General features: G+C 37.0%; 1 protein-coding gene across 1 annotated transcript in view; it reads left to right on the top strand.

Moving 5' to 3' along the window:
• LOC129003981 (serine/threonine-protein kinase SMG1) overlaps nucleotides 1-15,345 on the top strand; it is an 89,634-nt gene that overhangs the window by 10,908 nt on the left and 63,381 nt on the right. The window contains exons 7-18 of the mRNA XM_054432344.1: nucleotides 762-1,024; nucleotides 1,948-2,102; nucleotides 2,525-2,676; nucleotides 9,393-9,571; nucleotides 9,753-9,907; nucleotides 10,459-10,609; nucleotides 11,490-11,631; nucleotides 12,139-12,360; nucleotides 12,839-12,979; nucleotides 13,670-13,797; nucleotides 14,429-14,643; nucleotides 15,078-15,247. Of these exons, the coding sequence (XP_054288319.1) occupies nucleotides 762-1,024; nucleotides 1,948-2,102; nucleotides 2,525-2,676; nucleotides 9,393-9,571; nucleotides 9,753-9,907; nucleotides 10,459-10,609; nucleotides 11,490-11,631; nucleotides 12,139-12,360; nucleotides 12,839-12,979; nucleotides 13,670-13,797; nucleotides 14,429-14,643; nucleotides 15,078-15,247 (2,073 nt within the window). The remainder of the gene's footprint in view (nucleotides 1-761; nucleotides 1,025-1,947; nucleotides 2,103-2,524; nucleotides 2,677-9,392; nucleotides 9,572-9,752; nucleotides 9,908-10,458; nucleotides 10,610-11,489; nucleotides 11,632-12,138; nucleotides 12,361-12,838; nucleotides 12,980-13,669; nucleotides 13,798-14,428; nucleotides 14,644-15,077; nucleotides 15,248-15,345) is intronic.

Raw genomic sequence — 15,345 nt, 5'->3', positions numbered from 1 at the left:
CTGGTAAAGATTACAACGTTCCCCCGACAATGGCTGAACCACACTGATCCGGCAAACAATGCAATGCGCGCTCCCCCACCGGTGGACCCGCCGCATCGAAAGTGTTAAACATATTAGTTTAGGGAAAAGACTTTAAGACTAATTACGAGGGTCGTCCAGAAAGTAAGGAATGTTTTAGTCTGGTTAAATAAAAACAAAGATATCAACAACAAAATTTATTTACACAACCATCCAACCACAGTACTTTATTCAACTTTTCTATATAATCCCCATTGTTGTCGAGACACTTGTACTTTTAAAGTGTAACCCGTTTCTCTATTCCGATGTTATCTCATCAACCGCAAAAGATTTGAGCCATATTATAACCGCTTCTTTTAAGTTCATTGTCATTTTCAAACTGTTTTCCACCGAACAAATCCTCCAATTTTGGAAACAGATAAAAATCACTAGGCACTAGGTCAGGGCTGTAGAGACGATGACTAAAGATTTCCCACTTCATACTTTTGAGTTCTTGCTCTTCTTGCCACGTTCAGTAAAAATTTAATTTTCAAAATTTTTGATTTTCTGAATGTAGTACAGTATCAATTGATTTGTATGATTGGAGTTCTATTTGGGAGAACAGATTTTCTCCACGCTCTGACCATATTGTGATGTAGGATTCCACTTGGTGTTAAATAATAGGTATATAGATCAAACAAATTTTCTAGCAAAAACTTAGATTTTCAACTGGTATTTAATTGTGTTAATTGTTCTGATTGTAGGACACAGTTGACATCCTGGTAGGTTGGCACATAGACCTGACCACTCCGACCAATGTAGTCAGTTTTGCCAACCTGTGTCTACAGCGCCTGGCCCCGTACTGGGTGGCTGACATTGACTTTTCTCTTCTCATGCTGGGCCACTTTGTAGAAGACAGTGAGGGCTATTTAGACAACTCCATCGAATCAGAATCATCCCCCAGCGACGACTCGGCTAGCGGCTTTACTCAAGAGCAGAAAATTATCAAGATTACTGCATTTATCAAGTAAGTACTAGAGTTTGAAATCCGTCTACAGTAAATTTTACCTAACAATTGCCACACTTTTCTGTATCTCAGACCATGTTTAGTCCGCACAGAGTTAAACGTTTTCTTTGACGTACGATGATTAATCATTGATAAAGAAAACACCTCAATATTATATTCTTATTTGTTTGCCAAAAGACTGTTTTCTTATATAGATAAATAAACAGTCAGATGTTTTTAAATTGTTTTTGGTTAAAAACAAATAATAGTTTTAGTGTGTTGTTTGATGTATGAAAAAAAGAATAGGCTATGGTTTGGTTTTTGTTCACATTTATTTTTGTCATTTCTGATATTTTATATTAACTGATCGTCCGTGATATCGAGTTGGTTGAATCACGCATATTGACGATGACATCTTCTAAGTGTCACTTTGCACAATAATTGTTTAGTTGGTATTGGTTTTATTTAAGTAATAATCAAACAAATGTTTTTTTTACTAAAAAAATTTGCCGTTGCGGAAAAAAAAATTCTGAGACCACAAGAGATGACAATGGGATGACTCATGGATGTTGTTACAATCACAGAAGACGATCACCATGCTGCTGCAATTCTTGTGTAAACAGTTTTAAAAATCAATAATGACTTTCAGAATTAATTCTAAATCAGCTAGATGATAGTGAGAATTGATATACATTTTGTGGATTCGTTTCCAATGTTGTATTTTATACAAATTGTTTTTAAATAAAAAGTTAGGTTGAAACATTGTTGTCCTGGGGTGAGCCAGGGCCGCCTGATACAGGAAGATAGCCCAGGGGTATGTCTCTGTAGCAGCTACTGTTAATGACAATGTGTTCAGTAGTAAAATAATAATTTTGGTATATATCATACAAGTATGCATGAGTTGGTCTTTTGCTGGTATTTTACACACTTGATTGTTGTGCCAGAGTGTTCAACGCTGTCATGAAAAGCCTCGGACAACATCTTAGTCCATCGGTGACCCCAGATGTGACATGGAACTTCCTCTACGACTGTCTGGCGCGCATACTGTCCATTCTGCTCAAGATGGCACACTTTGAGGAAATGGAGCTGTTCGTCACAGGTACGACTACCATTGGTGTTACGGTACCGCCAAACTGCAAATTGTGCTGGATTTATGTTGGAATTAGAATTAGAAAAAAATTTTGCTAGGGATTTTTTGTTGCCTTAATTGTATGTTAGTCAGAAGCATAGTATTAGTTCAAAATAGAAGCTTAGATTGTTTATTTGATCAGAACGTCAAATTTATATAAATTAATTAGAGTTTAGACATTAAGTAAAAATGGAATAATTTCTTACCCAATACTGGCATAATGCATTGTCGTTTATATCTAAGCTTGTTTTTAAAAGGGTTTGGTATTTTTACGGCCTTCATTGTATTGCTGCAACTTACTTTTTTCTTTTGATTCTGTATTATTAGCGGTTTGTTTCATTAGGTAAATGATCACCACCATTAACAATATGCAATATAATTTGTGTTACCAGGTAATGAATGCACCTGGCTGTTGTTGAACCTGCTCCAGAACAAGACCTGTCCTGCACATGACGACCTCTACCAGCTCATATACTCTGAGATAGAACTGATGGACAAGATGAACAATGTTACACTGTCCTCCCTGCTACAGCTGGTTGCTAAAGTGAGTTTATGAATAATTGTAGCGTTCTGCCAGCTTACCTGAAAAACTTAACCAGGGTTGTCAGCGGCCGGGAATTCCGGGAAAATCAGGAATTATGCGTGAATTTTAACAGCCGTGAAAAAACCGGGAAATATGCGTGAGAATCGTATTATTCCGTGAATTTAATTGATATCGTTAATACAGTTTTTTTTCAAGTAATTTTAATAGTTATAAACCGTTTTGCAATACTTTCTTGATTGATTTTATAGTAAACCAAAATTTACGGTTTACTGGCGAGTGGCGATGGTTCGGAAGAAGCAGAAGGTAAGTTGGGTGTACACTACCTACCACCATGAATAGGCCTACGCGGGAAGCCGACGCCTATACTCGCAACTCGAGTCGAGTAGTAGAGGTTAAGCCGATTTCGTTGATGTTTGACAAGTAAATAATAAGAAAGGAAAATGTTTGAGTTTTATTTAATCCCTTAACCCCTTTCAATATTGACATACTAGGCCTAATAATAATCGGCAACCTAGGCATCGCTTGCGTCATCCATTTCACTGACAGCAACAGCTGACACTGGGTGATGGTGATAGTGATAGGTAGTGGTGTGCAGCGAGTGCGATGTATTGAAATTTCAATTTGATTCTAAAAAGGGATGTATCGATTATCGTCATCGATACCACCATCCATTGGTTACCACTTGGACATTGGTATCGGTTCGGTACCAAGACTCGATTGTCAAAAGTCGATTCCGATAACACCGGGCACCCGACAGGGATAAATATTTTTTTTTTTACATTTATTAACTTTATAGCTACAGTATTAGTTTTGTAATCACGATTAGTTTTGTAATCACGGTTAACAATTTTCATAGCCAACATAGAAACTATCTAGTTCAAAACAGCGACGGTGCCGGTGACATTGTTGAGCTTCAGCTCATTGCACAACACAATCTACATTTCAAGATGTCAGACTCAACTCATGAGACAACCGGCGCGCGAATGTCCTGCCAACACGAAATTAATTATACTAAACAATGTCTGTATCAATAAGTCAGACATTTAGATGTATTATTTTTATTTTTAGTACAAAATAAATAACCTAAACACGGCGAAATGTTCAGTTTCCTCCCTGCAATATTCAACCATTAAACTTTAACATCGTCATCGTCGTATGGTTAGGCTTGCTTTATATTGCGCCAAAAAGTAGGTCCATATTTATCTGTACTATCTACCTGATTAAAGAGTTTAGTGAAGTTTTAAGTGCTACTATGACACAATGCATTTATTGAAAAATATCATAAGCCTTAGTCCATGTAGATTTTGTAATGTTATAACGAATGGTGAATGTTGACAATAAAAGTATGTAACAACAGTTCTCATTGGTCAGGAGGCGACAATGCACTACCATGTCAGCCAATCGACTTTCGTGTTTCAAAGGAGCAAATGACGATTGCTAGACATCGTTTTATGTGCTTTGCTTATTGTGGGTGGGAAGGGATAATTTATCGTGATTCGAGATCCGATATGTAGTACGTGTTCGTTTATGCATAATGAGTATTTAAGTATAAAAAAAATTAGGTTAGTTACAGACAGGTTCAAAACATCGATTGTTACGATCCATTTTTGACACCCCTACACGGAAGTTATAGTGACGTCGTGCATAAGGGCCAGGCAGGCCGGTTCACAGTGAATCCACTCTGCCGAACCTATACTCTTGGTATCATCGGGAACATAGTCAAACACTTTTGTTACTAAATAAAACTATGGCATGTTTTATAAAAGCACTCTTTTGGAGATTCTAGTCCCTAAACATAACCTTTATTGTAGGCTAAAAGTAAAACTTATCTATTGCCATCCTTTACTCCACAGACGTCGACTTATTCTACAACTCTTTAAAAAATACCAGGTTTCAGTCAAAATACTTTTGTAAAAATTGACAGTGTGCTGTTTTAACACAGTCATTCCTTGACCACGATCGTTTTAGCGAATTTCCCATATAGGGAATAAGCTATTACCGTAGTACTCATGGTAAGATCTGGACGCGGGACCGATTTTTTTTTTCGTTTTGAGGTCCCTAGAGGCTAAAAACACCATTCGTTCAAATTCATATATATATATATATTTATATATTTATATATTTATATATATATATATATATATATATATGTGTCCGTTAGCACGATAACTCGAGCAAAAATGATCCGATTTTGATGAAATTTGGTACAAACGTGTAAACCTACGTTTATTCGAACGAGTTCGCGATCCAGCATGATCGGACCATGGGAACGGGGGTTTATGGGGGGTTTTATGGGGTAAAAATAGGTTTTTCCCATTTTTGACTCAAAAAACATAAAATTTTGCAATTTCTTTCTAAACCATTTTGTAGAGCTTAAAAAAACAAATAATTTAGTATATTGAAGCGTTATTATGCGCCTAATGGTTACGGAGAAAATTTCAAAAAATTGTAAATTTAAAATACCCATGTTATTCTTATGGAGAATAAGTAAACTGTTGTAGTTTGCTTGTTTATGAACATATTTTGATCAAATTTGGAAAATTTTTTATTTCTTACTAACTATTAACATTTTACAAAAAAAAACAGTTTTAACCTCCCTGATGCAGCAAACCTAAGTACTTTTTAAACTAATTCTATTTAAATCGGGAATAAATGTTATATTTAAGTAGACATTTCAGTGTAAATCCAATCAGTCAAATGGAAATTCGCTTAGTCTGCAGGTTTGCTGCGGCGGGGGTATTTACTTCTTATAGAAATCAGAAATCAGAAATCAGAAATCAGAAACGTTTTATTGTCCTTCAACATTTACAACAAATGCAATAGACAAAAGTCAAGAAAATTCAGCTATTACATAAACAGCCTATTTTTAGGCAAAACAAAACAAGCCTAAAAACAAGTCAAAATAGGCTATACTAATACATATGCTTACAAATAAAAAACAATGTGGAAATGTGAGGACATTAAAAGTTAACTTCGTCAACCTTAAAATATTCTTCTAAGTCATAAAAAGGATTTAAAAGTAACCAATCCTGAGCTCTTTTTTTAAATGACTTAAGGTCCAATTCTTTGGCATTGATGCTAAGCTTATTAAATAATCTTAATGAAATAACATGGTAACTATTTTTACATTTACTTAACCTACAATAAGGCACGTCTAATAGGAACTGATTACGTGTGTTGTGTGAATGGATATTAAACCTATAAACATGGGAACTAGTATTTTTCTTAACCCTAAGTAAACACATAAATATGTACAGATTAATCACAGTCAATATTCTACTTCTTATGAACAATGGTTTGCAATGCTCTTCAATTGGAGCTTTGTTTATTATTCTAACTACCTTCTTTTGGAGTATTAACACTTCACTTATGTGACTACTGTTTCCCCAAAGAATCAAGCCGTAGCTAATTATGGATTGGAAAAATGCAAAGTAGGCTACCCTTATGTAGGTTTCAGGTACAACACCCATAAGATTTCTAAGCAAACAGATTACTCTGGACAATCTTGCACAAACCAAATCTATCTGAGGAGACCAGCTTAAACATTTATCAATTTTTATTCCTAAAACTGTAATTACATTTTCATTGTTTACATCTTGTGACTCTACTGGAATGTTTTTAAGACTACACAATAGATTTTGAGTTTTATTCTTATTAAGACAAAGGCTATTAGCATTAAACCACATATAAGCTGAATCAGTTGTGAGCTCAGTTACTGACATAAGATCATAAAAGTTGGGATGAACACTCAAAAAATTGGTGTCGTCCGCAAACATGATGGTAGAGGATCTTTTAATATTGGCTGGTAGGTCATTGATGACTGTGATAAAAAGAAGGGGGCCTATAATCGAGCCTTGTGGCACACCTGAGCTAACTTTCAAGCAGCTTGACATCTTGCCTCCTGCATCAACGAATTGAGTTCTCTCTCTCAGGTATGAATCAAAAAACTTAAGCTGTATACCGCGGATGCCATAGTACTCCAGCTTAGTGATGAGTATGTTGTGATCAATACAGTCAAATGCTTTACTCAGATCACAAGCTGTGATCTGAGCAAAGCTCGACTCCTCAAAAGCTCTCAAAATCTTAGAAACAAGGTGGTCCAGGGCATCCACGGTAGACAAACTTTTACGAAAACCAAATTGAAAATTTGAAAAAATTTTGTTTGTGTCAAAAAAAGAACATACCTGAGGTTTGATGACAGCTTCAATGATCTTGCCAATTATAGGGACCAGAGAAATAGGACGATAATTTTTAATCTGTGATTTTTCCCCTTTTTTGAAAATTGGGATGACTCGAGAAATTTTTTGGGAGGTTGGGAAAACACCTTCTTTCAGACATAGGTTGATACAAAAGACAAGGGGCATTACTATTTCAAAGATAATGTGTTTAACAATATTGCTTGTGAGACCATACACATCTTTGCTTTTTGAGGATTTCATTTTTGACACTGCACTGAGCACATCATCACATGACACTTCATTCCACTCAAGTTGGGTGCTGGGCCTCTTCACTTGCTGCAGGAAGTGATCCGCAGGCAGGGGACTCACAGGAATGCTGGCTCGAACATCGTTTACGGAGTCGATGAAGAATCTATTGAAGTCCTCGGCAGAATGGTTGTTGCTGACCTCCTTCTTCTCTCCAGAAACTCGCCTTACTATCGTCCACGCTGCTTGGCATTTGTTTGCTGATCGCTCAATGAAGTCAGCGTTTGCGGCTAATTTTGCTCTGTTCGCAACGTTTTTATAGAGGTTTCTTAGTTCTTTGTAGGCACTGTACGAGGCATCAGTTCTAAGGTTCATGTAGACAGTACGGTAAGCCATAACTGTTTCCTTAAGTTTCTTGAGGTCATCACTATACCAGGCCACTCCACTTTTAGGCCTATTGTCCTTACGTCCGGAAATCTTCTTTGCGGTTAGGTAACTAACAGGACAAGTTAAGTTGAAAATATCAATCAGCTTGTTAAAAAATAAATTGAAAGTCTCTTCAGCTGACTGATCGGCCGCACGGTTACTGTTCAGGATGTTAGGCCAGTTCACATTCCCCAGTTCAGCTTTAAAGTTGTTTAAGCACCTTGGGGAAAGACTGCGGTGCATAATTTCCTCAATATATGGTTTAGCAGCTTCTGATGCCGTTATTAGCCTCAACTCCAGGCCTTCGTGATCAGCTATGTCAGGGTGAACGATGTGTGTGGAGCAGGAGTTGGTCGGGACATTTGTAAAAATATTGTCCAGACAAGCTTTTTTGCGAGTAGGCTTGTCATTTAAGTAAACACAATCAAATTGCCTGAGTAGGTTAAGTAATCTTCTAACACTAGGCTGATCTCGGGTAACATCAAATCTTGAGAGAAAAGACTCTCCTTACAAAAAGTATTTATAGGTCAAGATGTATGTAGTTTTTTAAAAGTATAACTGCAATTGCTTTTAAAAATAAATACAAAAACTGTCAAATGACTTAGATTAATACTTGTAGGCCTAAGCCTATTTATAAATTAGAGGAAACTTTATTAGACCTCATCACAGTCAAATTCAAACATTTGCAGTGTTTTAAAAGAATTAACACTCAGAAACGTTTGTGTAATGGAAATCTGCAAGCGACTGACGCCAAGGGTAAGGGAGGGAAGGGAGGGCATGTCAACCAGGCTTTAGAGCAAACTTTCTCCTTTCCTACCCCATGTCCCGTTAGACGGTGGGCGGGGCTTCACACTAAATAAACACTCAGTTCATTCATTCACATTAGAGAATAGTTTTTGTGGCAGTGACGTATGTCTCTGTAATACAACCTTATAGTAACCTTTTATAAGCATTATTAAACAATTATTACACACAAGTAAGAAGAAAAATGGCACCCATAATGACCCACCGCGCTACCCCTTACCCGCCCGACCATCAGTGCGTCACTAATTAATTATGTGTCATGAAGTGTTCACCGTTTCATCGGTCGGGGCTTACGTAGTCCCTTGGGCAATTTGGCTTGCTTTTTTTAATTTACTGATAAGTGTAACTTGTGTTGTGCCGTTCATATAAGTATAATAGACGCCGGGAATTCCGTACTTTTTAGCTGGGAAAACCGGGAAAAATGCGTGAATTTTGTTTATAGATCCTGCTGACAACCCTGTTCACTGATATTTACTTTAGTTCAGAGTTATTCATGAGAACAGGTGTAATCATCAAAGTTGCCAACTGTTGTTGTCATCTAGTCAGCCAGCTTATTTATCCCATAAATCTCCATAATCAGCTATTTTTGGCTTTTCCTACAATAAATTTTTTGATCAGTTTTCATCGCAATATTTGTTACAATTAATTTTTATTCTTTAAGCTGTACACTTAGATCAATCTTCCATTCTTTAAATTAGTATCAAGCTTTTATGAGGGGTATGAGCCATACAATTTTATTTTAACTGTATATTCATTTGTATTATAGTGTTCCTTCAATATACAAAGACTTTTTTAGTTAATCATAAAATGTTATAACACGATGTTGGGTGTTGAACTAATTGGGGCTGTAAAAACTTAATAAGCATTGAAAATATGAAATACTGCGCAAGATGAGTTTGACTACCTTTACACATCCAAAAAAATATAAAAGATAATGTAGTAAAATGTTCTGCTCAGTAAGCTGTCTTCAACTAACCGTATTCAGATTTCTTCATTTATAACTCTAACCAAAACTTTTCACATGGAATCTTCAGTTTGTACAGCTTATCAACTGATTTTCAGGTTATCAAGGAGTTGAGTGCCAACTTACCGCTGGAGTTGGTGCAGCGTATACTGCAGCCTGGCTCACTGTTCCTAGAGCTGCGACTGTCGTCATGCAGCACTGTACACCAGGGCATCGTAGCCGTTTACCACAGCCTGCTCAGCTTGAAGAACATCCCTCTACTCAAAGAGGTCTACAGGTCAGTGTTGACAAACAACAAATCTAGACTTTAAAATAGTTTTTTTGTTAGGTATCATTCTAGCCCAAACTAATGTTCTTAAGTGAATAAATATAACTCCGCAACTGCCACTATTTCTGTAATAATAAGTGAAAAAAACTGAAAAAATTCTACTTTTTATCAATTGTTGTTTGTGCTACAGACTAATCATGGCGGACCTGGATTGTGCTTTCCGTGTGATTCTTACAAACCTGGAGCCTCTGTGTGGCGCGCAGGAAGTCTGTGAAAATTTCACCCACGACGCAGCTGATTGCGAGAACATAATCTGTTTCCACCTGAAGGCACTCTCAAACATTGGTGAGTATTGTATATTTTACTGTAATGTAAAGAAATTGTATAATCTATGCTGTCCTCTTTATTCTACAATTCAAAATCCCGGCCAAGAGCCTCTCCTTGACCAAAACTCTATTGTATAAAGTAGGGGTGGGTTTGTTTTTCGAGTTGGTTGTAGGCTTTTAGAAAAAAAACAAAAAAAAACAGAGAATGTCTGATAATGTAGTACAACAAGGCAAAACAATTTCACTCGGCCTATGTTTTTATAATTTTGGAAATTGTATAAATATTAACAAAATTAGGTGCATAAAAAAAATTTTAATGATCTTTCACCGCAGAATGGCACATGGTACCAACCTTAAAGTGCTGAAATACACACTTAGTTATGGGTGAGTTTCAGCACTTCTACTAGTTAACATCGGGGCGATACTTTCACAACGGTCACATCTTGATTGAGACGTAACTACTTACACTTTATGAAACATTCACCAAGATGGTTGGATAGCTGTGCCAGTGACAATATGGATGTTAATGTTTAAGTATTGTCTGGTTACCTAAAGTTTTCTTTGTTTCAGCCAATGCCAGCAACTCCCTGATAGGCATGTGGTTGCTTCAACCGAGCATTCTTGATCTGCTAGCTACTCGACTGATCCCCCAGTCCATCGGCCGAGTCAGTCCTCCTGTGCTATATGCCGAGCTGTACCTCTTGTACTCTCACTGTTCAAGGTAAACTTTAGAGATTATAGAGATAACTGCTTCTTGCAGCTTGGTTAAATGTTGGTTCGGACATATTGCAACACTCCATCTATGAGGCAAGCTACAATTCGACTGAAGAGAGTTGTTGAATTGTAGCTAGCCCAGAGGATGGACTGGTGAAATATGTCCAAAGTTCAGTATTTTTACCAGTTAAACGGTTATACTAAGACAACTAAGACTTAAATGTCTACTCTGACCATAGAAACCTACCTTCTAGTTTAGCAGATATTTCAGTTATTTATTTGGCTTTTTTTACCCCAGAGTAAAACAAGTAACTTACACCAATATTAACATTATCACCAGTTTAACATAAAGAAATATACAGTTTGAGCCGTTGATTGATTTTTCTGTCGTCAAATAGTGTTTTCAGTTTTATATAGGTACTGTACTAACATTTCAATCATGCCAAACTAAAACGAAAACGTTAAACTATAACTTCTTTCATGTTACACCAACTGCCGTAGCATCAAAGAAAAAAGATTAAATAGGATTTGATTTGAATAGTACGAGGGCTATTTAGAAAGTAAAGAATATTTGAGTCTGATTAGTACGTTTAAGCACAAACCATTTGTCTACTTGGTGACTGTCAAGCTGTCACAGCAGAAGTGTCATTGTGTCTCCTGTTATTGCAATATTCCAAGTTAAAAGAGTGAGCTGTGATTTAAAATCCCTATAGTTGTGATGTGCAATGTGTAATACGCTGGAGGAGAATAAATTAAAAAAACGGTGAAATGTATTACCAAAAATGCGCCAGTGTTAAAAATTGCTGTCACTTGTTTTATTTTAGAGGACTGTGTTAGCAACACAGAATGTCTACTACAGTATCCAGTATTTTGGTTTGGTTTTTCAGACACAGCCACTTCATCACCACTAGTAGCCTTGTTGGAGGATCTCACGGCCGTCCTACAGTAAACAGTCTACTGTCTCAGCCTTCCCCTAACTCTGGACACTTCTCTGTCATATTGACACTGCTCTCTGATATTGTAGCTAAGGTAAGTTGTATGCATTATTTACTCTTGAATTTTAACATCTGTTTTATGAGTTTAAAAATAATAATGAAATGTATAGAAAATCTGTGGAGAGGTACCAAAATATGGAAGTAGTTTTTTGCTGTTTAGATAGGTAGTTGGTTCCCTTGATGAAGTATACATGGTTGAAATATCAGTAAAGTGTTATGTGTCAATGTGACCTTTTATTGTGTATCTTACTAGCCTTTGTACTCTTATTTCTCAAAGTAAGAGATAAACCATCTCAACTCCAGCCACAACATCTTAAAAAATATTTCAGATATAATATAATCTGATTTAACATTTGCTTAGGTAAAATGAGGATTGAATAGACTTTTGGATTTTCTAGAAAGGAAATTTACTTAGACGTCCCCTAATTGTGGGGTATGCTTATGAAATTCCTAAATTTAGATTATGATCTTTTTAGAAAAGGAAATAACACACATCTTTAGGTTTTTGCTCATAGCATTGTTTTGTATACTTTGTCCACAGGAGCTGTGCGAAGAGAGTATGCTGCTTGTGATGGCTTGGTGTTGTGAACTGTTAGGCCAGTCTCGTCCATACTTCTCTACACTAGTCTCTACCAAGGAGATGATAGGTCTAGTGCTGGCCTTGTGTACTGTGGCCAACCTGTCATTCTCACACTCTGTACTGTTGGCCACCTGCACATGTCTGGAGCAGCTACTCATTGCACCCTACACACTCTACTGGAATGTAAGTAACTTAGTTGGCTTAGTACATTACTATGATTAGGAAGGTTTTCTGTCAAGTGAAAGTTCTCCGAATTCCGACCTGACTTACCCAACTAGTTTTCATCTGACACCAGTGTTGTGGCCTTTCTCCACTATTATTGCCTGTAGCCAGCTGGAGCCTCTATGTGTTGCTCAACCTTGTTATTGCTGTAAAGGGTCGGAAACCACCAATACTCCCCCAGAGCACCCTTGTTGTTTAATTACTTTATATCAAGGCAAAAGCTAATATTAGTTCATTACATAATTTTTGATTTCTTATAGGTAGTTAATTTATGTAATTTATGGCTAGCAAAGTTCCACTGAAACCTAGTTCATATTCTTAAGCCTAGTTTTAATTTAATGTTTGATTAATTATAACGATACCAATAAAAGTTTACATCAGATTAAATTACATTTTTTTTAGTTTTTCTCACTTTATATACCAACTGGATATGTTTCAGAAACATGTTTTGGAGCAGTTGGCTGATGTGTGCCTGCTACACGCAAACTCTAGCTATCCTGCTGTAGCTGCTAGATACTCAGCTCTTCTGTTGAGACTCCCCTGGACTATAGTCATACCCAGTCTAGCTCAAGGAGTGCCTGTAAGTTGTAAACATAGCAAAGGCCTTATTTGGGCCAGTTTGCTTTCATTTATTGACTCTCGGATGCTTGTTTTAGACAGTAGCAAATGAAAGTGAGCAAAGTTAATTGATATGAGTAATTTCAGCTAGAAATTTAACCAGGATCGATATTAGAGCAAGATCTACTACCTCGATCAATTACAATTGGCTCATTTTGGCAGTTGAAACATTTATGGTGATGGACAGGCAGTAGTGGACCAAAGGGTAGGGTTTGTATCCTAAGCTGGATATTGTTCAGATCACCGGTGAACAATACCCAGCTTAGGATACTTAGGATACCCTTCTTAGGACCCAACTCTTAGGTCCACAACTGCCTGACCCATGACTTGCACTGCAGACAACTATTTTTTATTGGTACACAGTAAAATTGCTTGCTTCATCACACATTCTGAATTTGTTGCTACCTTTTCCCCTTTAATATTCATCTCATCATAGCTTCATATCCCCCCCTGTCTTAAGAGGATGTCCACTTCAATCGACTTTTTTTTCCTTCAGCAACAACATTTCGAGCTATAACCAGATTCACAGGTTGCTTCTCTATTATTCCTTAGTCTGTCAAAGATAGTACTGACTACTTTATTTAGAGTTTTAGCAGTATTTTAGTTGACAAAATAATAACATGTAATTATAAACAAGTTGTTCCATTTTCAGAAACTGAAAAGTGGAAGAGTAAGGCTGGACAGAGCGCAGCACACATTGATTACACAGGACACCACGACAGGAGATATGAATCCTCACAACTTCAAGGTGTACATGGCTTATCTGCTGAAAGGAGTCAAGTGAGTTGCATCAATTTTGAAAGTGTTGTATTACATACATTAGGCCTACAAGATACGTTATAACACAGATATTATTACACTTTTAGTATTAGAGATGTTGTAGAGCCTGTAATATTAAAAAACATATTACTGATAGCCTGACTACTTAGACTCCTCATTGTCTCTCGGATGATATTTTATCTTATGAAGGAGCTTTAGAAAAGGAAAATAGTATGTTTTATGTGTAAACATTTATTGTTTCAACTGTTGTTAAAATTTATTCAGATAGGTTACTTGGGTTCACTTTATCATTATTTCAAATTAAAAATCCAAGTGCTCTTTCTTAAATATAGTTCTATTATACCACCTCCTGGTATTGTTCAGCTTTTTCATCTTTTTGAATTTTTTTGGTCTCGAATCACTTAAACATATAAATAAAAGGTAAAAGTCACAACAAAATCGTAAACATCTTTTGCGGTTATGGCGAAATCGAGAAAATCTCTGTTTGGCTCCACCCGATGTGATTTCAACCCAAAAATTATTTGTGGCCCAAACCGATTTCTCTGGCCAATTGTTAGTTCGACTCATATGTTGGAGACTTAATTTCATGACTTGTCGCAGACATGACCCCTAATTTACACATTGTTTACAGGGTGGGATCCCTGGAGTGGCTACAGGACATGTTTACCAGCTGCTGGTCACTGAGTCAGTGTGAACCTCACGACTATGACAGTGTGAGAGAGTTGTCACTGACCTCCACTACTGTGTTGCTACAGTGGGCCACATGGGGCGCTGCGCAACTCTGTGTACACAACAAGCTACGCACTCCACTCGGCAAACCACTTGACACCTTCATGGCGTTTGAAGGTAACTGTCTAGTTATCGTGGGCGAAGTTGAACTTTTGTTATTGACATATTCTGTTTCTATTAGAAGTGTGTGAGCTGTCCTTGTTTGGGATAGTCTCTTGACTTAAAGCCACTTTTAGACTTTTTTACCACAGGAATTCTAAATTGGTGTGACACTTTTACAAAACCTATTATTCATGATATATTAACATTTGCTGATAACACAAACGTTTTTTTCTGTCCCACCTTCACATCCTAGGACGCTGGGATCCAGCCCGTAACCGTTTGACACACTACTTCAAGCTAGGCCTAGAGGGTTGCAGCATTTTGACATTAGTAAAATCCATTGATGATTGGCGGGATTAGAACCCGGGACCTCAGTAACTGAAGTCCAGCGCTCCATTACTAGACCAGCTTGCTCCGCAGCATGCACTTTACCAATACTTGTGTTCTAGGTGCGATAAAATCCCTTGCAAGGCAGACAATTGGGTCATCCAAAGCTGATTCCGCCGAAGAGTTTGATGTCAGTAGAGTCCGACTACTGCTGGAGCTTGTTGAACAACTTGAGAAAGCCATGTACAACGCTTCTGACGGTACTGCTACTGCTCTTGTACCTGCTACTAAGGTACTTGTAATGCACTTTAATGTACTAAGGTACTTTTTTTAACGTCATTATGAATTTTAAAAGGGGAAATTCCTAATGGCGAATTGATAACAGGAAAT

This window comes from Macrosteles quadrilineatus, unplaced genomic scaffold (assembly GCF_028750875.1).
Source record: "Macrosteles quadrilineatus isolate MER2022 unplaced genomic scaffold, UCM_ALF_1.0 Scaffold_9__3_contigs__length_116548681, whole genome shotgun sequence".
Lineage (NCBI taxonomy): Eukaryota > Metazoa > Arthropoda > Insecta > Hemiptera > Cicadellidae > Macrosteles > Macrosteles quadrilineatus.
This window is presented reverse-complemented; position numbering and strand designations above follow the sequence as displayed.